General features: G+C 36.2%; 1 protein-coding gene and 1 pseudogene across 1 annotated transcript; one reads left to right on the forward strand and one right to left on the reverse strand.

Annotated features, from left to right (window-relative positions):
• The first annotated feature begins 367 nt into the window (after positions 1 to 367).
• Positions 368 to 3,842, forward strand: LOC121229649 (probable polygalacturonase; annotated as a pseudogene).
• Positions 3,843 to 4,367: 525 nt separating this feature from the next.
• LOC121229650 (photosystem I reaction center subunit N, chloroplastic-like) lies at positions 4,368 to 5,332 on the reverse strand. The gene is made up of 3 exons (XM_041114407.1): positions 4,844 to 5,332; positions 4,624 to 4,745; positions 4,368 to 4,532 (listed from the first exon to the last, which is right to left on the reverse strand). The coding sequence occupies exons 1-2, from the start codon at positions 5,131 to 5,133 to the stop codon at positions 4,739 to 4,741; spliced, it is 297 nt and encodes a 98-aa protein (XP_040970341.1). The 5' UTR covers positions 5,134 to 5,332; the 3' UTR covers positions 4,368 to 4,532; positions 4,624 to 4,738.
• Between the last annotated feature and the right edge of the window lie 1,162 nt (positions 5,333 to 6,494).

The raw sequence follows: 6,494 nt of genomic DNA on the forward strand, positions 1-6,494 counted from the left end.
TATAGGGACTAATAACAGAAGTTAACCAAAACTTTATTTTAGTTTCCAAACGGACCCACACAATATTTTTAATCCTTCCATATTTTAAGCCGTGTTTGCTAAAATACGCGTGATGGCACTGTACTCTGAGCCCGGCTTCTACCTTGCTCTTTTCATTTCATCATCTTCTTCTTTCTAACGCATGCAGAGAATAACACAGAACAGCCCACTGTTTTATTTATTCCTCACTCATTAACCATACATTTCTTCTTCTTTTTTTGTTTTATTTTATTTTATTTGTAATTTTAGCAAAACCCAATTCCATTTTTTGTTTGATAAATTTAATCTTTGATTCTTTCATTTACAGCAATCCAAATTCAATAAAAAAATGGAATCTGAGAAGTCAAATTATGGTGCAATAATGGTTTACTTCACGAAGCCTTCCTGGGCTTTCCTTGTTCTTCTCTTTACTGTTATAGCAATCCTTAGTCTTCAAATCTCTCCAAAAGCTATTATTCTTCCTTTCCCACTCTTTCCCGTTCCCGGATCATCCGAACTCAACTTCGAATCCGATTTCGACCCCGGAAGTTGCGCCGCAATTTCGGTGAGTTGCCAGAGAGGAAACTCGTTATGTCGTTGAAGGACTTTGGGGAGTTGGCAATGGGAAAACGTCTAATACGGCGGCATTTAGGAAGGCATTAGATTACATGCAACGTTTCAGTGAAAAGCGGAGCTCAGCTTAATGTCCCCAAGGAAAGTGGCTAACCGGAAGTTTTAATCTCACTAGTAATTTCACATTGTTTCTTGAACAGGGTGCTGTTATCTTAGGATCTCAGGTCAGCTATGCTCTGTTTCAAGTTGTTTATTTATTTGGTTTATACTGGAACCTGAAAAATTAAGTTTTGTGATTACTGGGTATTGAGCATAAGCTTCTTTCATAGTCTTTTGAATTGTGGGGATTATTATGCTGTAAAATAGAAAAGAAAACAGTGTGGTTACTCTGTTTCCCCTGTATGAATGCTTTCTTTCTTCTTCTTTGTGTCTTTCAGTACTTAGCCTTTCTAATGAAAGCTTATTTTCCCCATTGTCAGCCGAAAAATAAGGAAGAAATGAAGCTTTGTAATAGGTGAAAGAAAAGAGAAGTGTCTTTACCTAAAAGTTAGGTGAAAAGAGAGGGCAAATTTTCAATTACTGCTCGTTTGAACATAGCTAGGTTTGGCCATGTCATGTTTATCATGCTTTGATCTTTCTCATAGACTTTTTTTCTTTTTTCTTTAGTAGTGAAACAAAGTTGGTTGGTGGTGCTGATGTGCAATTTCAACTAAAGGGACCCCATTAATTGTGCCATCTAAATTTGTTTCTCATTTCAGTTTATATTGAGCTGTTTTTCTTGTATAGATTTGACTCTAATTAGGAAGAGAATGCCATGAATGTTTGATCCAATCAAGATATAGTGTTTGTTTGGTGAATCAAGTTGGTTGAATTAGAAATTTAGTTAATGCTACGCGGCAGCTTGTTTAATAAGTTAGATAGTTGGTGATTCTAGTTTACTTACTCCATTAATTTGTTTATCAACTTTGTGCCAGATATAAGTGCAATGTAGTGGTGATATGTGGATGATCAGATATAAAAGTGCCGGGTTTTAATTCTTGTGTTGTGAATAATAGGACTCTGAGGAATGGCCTATTGTAGAGCCATTGCCTTCTTATGGTAGAGGGAGAGAGAGATTGGGAGGAAGACACATAAGCTTATTCATGGAGACGGTCTTACCAATGTTGTTATTACAGGTATTTTTTTCTTCTAACAATGTGAAAAGAAAGAAGAGTTGTTGCTTTACGTAGCAAGTCAAGAACTAATCAAACTTCTGTTTACAGAAACATAATTTTCTCATTGCTGTATAATTAAATGATTTCTTTCCACTAGTTCTTGAGTGTAAATCGACTCCCTTGGTACTATTAGTTGTTCTTCATTTTAGGATACATTGAAAGCATAACCTTACTTGATATCATTTATATGGAGTGTGAAGTAGCATTGCATTTATTTCCCGACATGTTATTATTCCTTTAGTTGAATTAGCTAAAGGTACCCCGAAATGGCATTATAGATTACATTTTGCAGTTTGATTCATTTGACAGAAATATTTTATATTTTAAGTTTAGCTGACCACTGATAGAAACATCATCTACTTATTCTAAACATTCAGTAAATATTCAATGGGATCTTAAGCAGCTAAAAATTGTTTAGTGGATGGTGCTTCACGGAAGCCATCCTAGGAGTTTGTTCTGTTTTGCCATCAGTAATACAAATCAATGCTTTTGTTATGCATGCTTAGCATTACATTGAAAAAAAAAGGCACTTGATCTACTATTCTACTAGACTAGTGACATCATTTACCTTATTTAGAAAATTACCATTACCATGCCAACTTCTACCATGAAACTTGTATCCGATTTGGACGGTTATCATTGCATGTGTAATGATTGTTCTAGTTTTGTAGGAAATAACGGGACAATGATGGCCAAGGTCGAATTTGGTGGGAATTGTGGTGGAACAGAACACTAAACCACACAAGAGGCCACCTCGTAGAACTGATGAACTCCAATAACATTCTTATTTCTAACTTAACCTTCCGGAATTCACCATTTGGACGATTCATCCCGTATACTGCAGGTATGAGTTCTCTAAGTTGTAGTAGTTCATCTAGTTTCATTTGTTTATTTATTTTGCTTGCTTTTATATTTGATCCATAAGAAGATAAGATGCACATCTCTATACTTGATATTGTTGCAAAACTGAAAAAGAAAGAAAAGAAAAGAGTAGTAAAACCAGTTTTAACAGATAGAAGATTAATATAAAGATATTGCAACTATATACCTTCTCTCATTTCAATATTTACTCCCCAAATCACTTGTAGGACAAAACCAAAAGAACTTGAGATTGTTTTAGTGCCCCATTGCTGCTTATCACAGTTTTCTCAATTATAATAATTATAAGAAGACTAATAGTAGTTTTTGTTCTTTTCCTTCAGCAATGTAGTTGTAAGGGCATGACATATTGGCTCCCCTTAATGCCCAAATACTGATGGAATAGACCCAGTGTGTCAGTCTCATTCTCCATCTTCTTGTGTACCTTATTCACTATGTATATCATCTGTAGCAACCTAAATCTCATAATGGATAAATCTTTTCAACATCCTCATTGAACTTTATGCAGACTCCAGTACCAATGTATGTATTGAGGACTGCTATATTGAGAGTGGAGATGATCTGTAGCAATAAAAAGTGGATGGGACCAGTACGCATCAAAATGCACGATCAAGCTCAAACATAAAAGTGAGAGAATTAGGCACTACACCAACTTGTTCAGTATTGGATTGGTAGTGAGATGTTGGAGGGATTTTAATGTAACTATTGAAGATAGCATGTTTGGAATTCGGCAGCTGGGCCGTATAAAACTGACAAGGTAGAGGGGATACATTGCAAATATCACCATAAGGAATATAATGATGGAACGAGTCAAATTCTATTAGGTTGAGTAGAGGCTCGAATGATCACCCTGATGATAGATGGATCCTAAAGCCATTCCTAAATAAGGGGGATTTCATTAGTAACATTTAGTTTGAATTCAACAAAGCACCAGTACTGGCTGGTATTCGCGGCGCATCATTTAAGGTTATGCTTTAAGAATGTTACTTACTTGGGCTTTCCCGGACGCGGCATGGCACTGTGAGTTTGTTTCAGGTTGTACAAATGCTGTGTTTCCATTGCCATGTCCTCACTTGCAGAACAATGGCTCCTCAACATGTTGCTCATAGGCTCAAGTTCGAGGTGAGTTCATTCCTGACTGCATACGGAAATTTCACTTCCACCACAGCGATGGATGCTCCGAGCAAACTGGATTCTAAAGGTGAATCATTTCACAAGTATCATTAGTCTGAGCTTCATTTGCTCTTGAAAATGGGGTTGTGGATGGAGGGGAGACTGCAATTTTCTCAGATTAGAAATGAAGATTCCATGCATACTGCAATTTTGTCAAAACACATAATATTCATTTGAGCAGTTGTGATGCTAGGGTTGCCAGATTTGTCTGGTTGTTACTGTATTGCAATATGGTTTAGGGTTGATTTAAATTTATCACTTGTGTAACAAATGTATCTCATATATGGTGGTATATAATATTTATGGATGTCTGTTAATTTATATTAAAAGCTATGACTATGATATTGCTTAGTTAATATACATACACATATATAGGGACCAAATGGGGATACACATACATATAGTACATATGAAAATAAGCATCATGGTGAACCAATACTGCAAATTAAGCAAGTCCATCTGGAAAGTGTTTGACTATTTATTCAGCACCATACTTCTGTTTACAACAAATACCACAACATTTCAGGGTGTTTCACTAAATAGCACAACAATACAGAGAAAATTGAGAAAATTACATTGGGATGTCTTCACCATTTCCAGAAAACATTGGAACCGCACTTGTATTTGTCCTTCCCTTCACACTCCAAGCCAAGTCATCAGAGATGAATGTACTTTCTGCATCAACAAAACGAACAATATATACATGCTCAAATATCATCGTTATCAACCCTAAACCTGTAAAAAAAACAAGAAAAGCGATTGGAACCTTCTGTTTTGCAAGATCCTGGCATCCTGTAAAGTTCTCAGGGAACTTGGCAGGGTGCCAATTGAACAGTGTATGCTCTGAATTTGCTCCACTTGTGGCCAACCTTTCTTGTCATTCAACTCCTGCGTTTTCTCACCTTATCTATGTTAACCAACAATAATGAATCCCTACCATGTTTGACTGATTTTTTTTTCAGTTTACAGTTTTCATAGCAACATACCTTGTTAGCTTTGCTCTTTTCAAGGTAATCATCAATGACCCAGCATTTGCAGAAGAAGCAGCCGCTGGTGAAAAGGGTAGCTGCCAAATACCATAGCAGCTCTTTCCTTCATTGCCACTTGATTCTTTGGAACCTGAAACTTTACCCTGTTGTTGAGCTCTGATCACTGGCAACTTGTAACCACCAGGCAAAACTGGGAAGCAACTGAAGCACTGAGGGATCTTGGCATTTAGCCCACTGCCTGGAATAGCATAGTTGCATGCCAAAACGCTGGAGTTCATGGCTGCCATTGTGACAATGGGAAGTAATTGTTTACCACAGAAAATGAAGCTTAATTGGCGTTTTAATTTTAATCTTCTACAAAGTCATTCAGTATAATAGATTTGTGATTGGGGATATTTGAATAAGTTAGTGATGTGGAAAGAAGAGATATGAATTGGATAAATGATTGTGGGTGGAGTGTGGATAAGGTGAGATTGCCTCACTCCTATTGGCAACCTTAGTCTTCATGTTGTGTTTTTCGGTGTAACTAAGTTTGTGTGGCAGCTTTAATTTTGGGTCCCTTTGGAATCTAAATTTGTGTTTATATCTCTACCCGCAGGGAGTCAGGGCAGATAGGGTGAAAACTAATTGGACTTTTGCCTTTTGCTTTTTGCCTTTTGCATAGTGTTTTGCTGTCTTATTGTTATCCGTAAAAGTATAGCTATACAGACCTTTATTTCAATTGTCTCTCTTGCAAAGTTGATGAAAATCTTTAACAAGGATCCAAGTTTCCATGGGTAGACTTACTGATTAAATAGGTAACTAGAGGTGAACAGCTTTGTCCTTATTGACAATTTGTATATAAGAGTTCCTCATCATGAATATGAAGTTGATGATGGAATTGGTGCAAAGTGACACATGGTAATCTAACCATGACTGATAACCCCATATTTAACGTCATACTAATAACCCCAAATTTAATTTTCAATAAGACTAAACCAAGGTAAGTGTCACGGCCAAGCGTTTAAGAAGTATGGATGCATTAATCCCACATCAAACGAGAAAAAAGAAGTCTTTCGGCATATAAGCACAAGGAAAAGAAAAAAAGGATCTCATGTTTAATTGCATTTCCATCTACATATTAAGACTATAAGCCTCAACAATTTGACAATTTTGATTACAAAAGCATAATTTGGTTCAACAAACAGGATTATACACATTGTTAGACGTTCAATGATTCTTTTTCTTCATTCAAATATAGTTTGGGATTATAATGCAAAAGCTAGCAGCATAAAATTTTGGAAAGGGAAGAAAACTACCCAACCTGTCCAAACCTAAGCGGTCCGCGAACGTTATTCATTACCAGTGTTATCCCAGGGTAGAACCAAGAGATTTCTCCTCCTATGCAAATGCAATGCCCATGAAGACAAAATAATCATGAAACACTGAAACCAATTGGCTGATGACACAACATTGCCAAATAACAAATATTATACTTAGAACAATAATAATAATTCCAAATACTTCACAGGAATAAAAAGGATAGAGCCTGGAAAGCAACAACATGGGAAATTTAAAGTTGATTTTGTTCAAACAAATCTGATACGAATATCAGATCGAATAGTTGATTGTTTCATCTCTGATCCCCAATGTCCCTTATTAAAACAAT

This window comes from Gossypium hirsutum, chromosome A05, assembly GCF_007990345.1.
Source record: "Gossypium hirsutum isolate 1008001.06 chromosome A05, Gossypium_hirsutum_v2.1, whole genome shotgun sequence".
Classification (NCBI taxonomy): domain Eukaryota; kingdom Viridiplantae; phylum Streptophyta; class Magnoliopsida; order Malvales; family Malvaceae; genus Gossypium; species Gossypium hirsutum.

Excerpts from the sequence above, each read along its gene's own strand:
- LOC121229650 (XM_041114407.1), bottom strand. The coding sequence starts at position 5,133 with ATGGCAGCCATGAACTCCAGCGTTTTGGCATGCAACTATGCTATTCCA.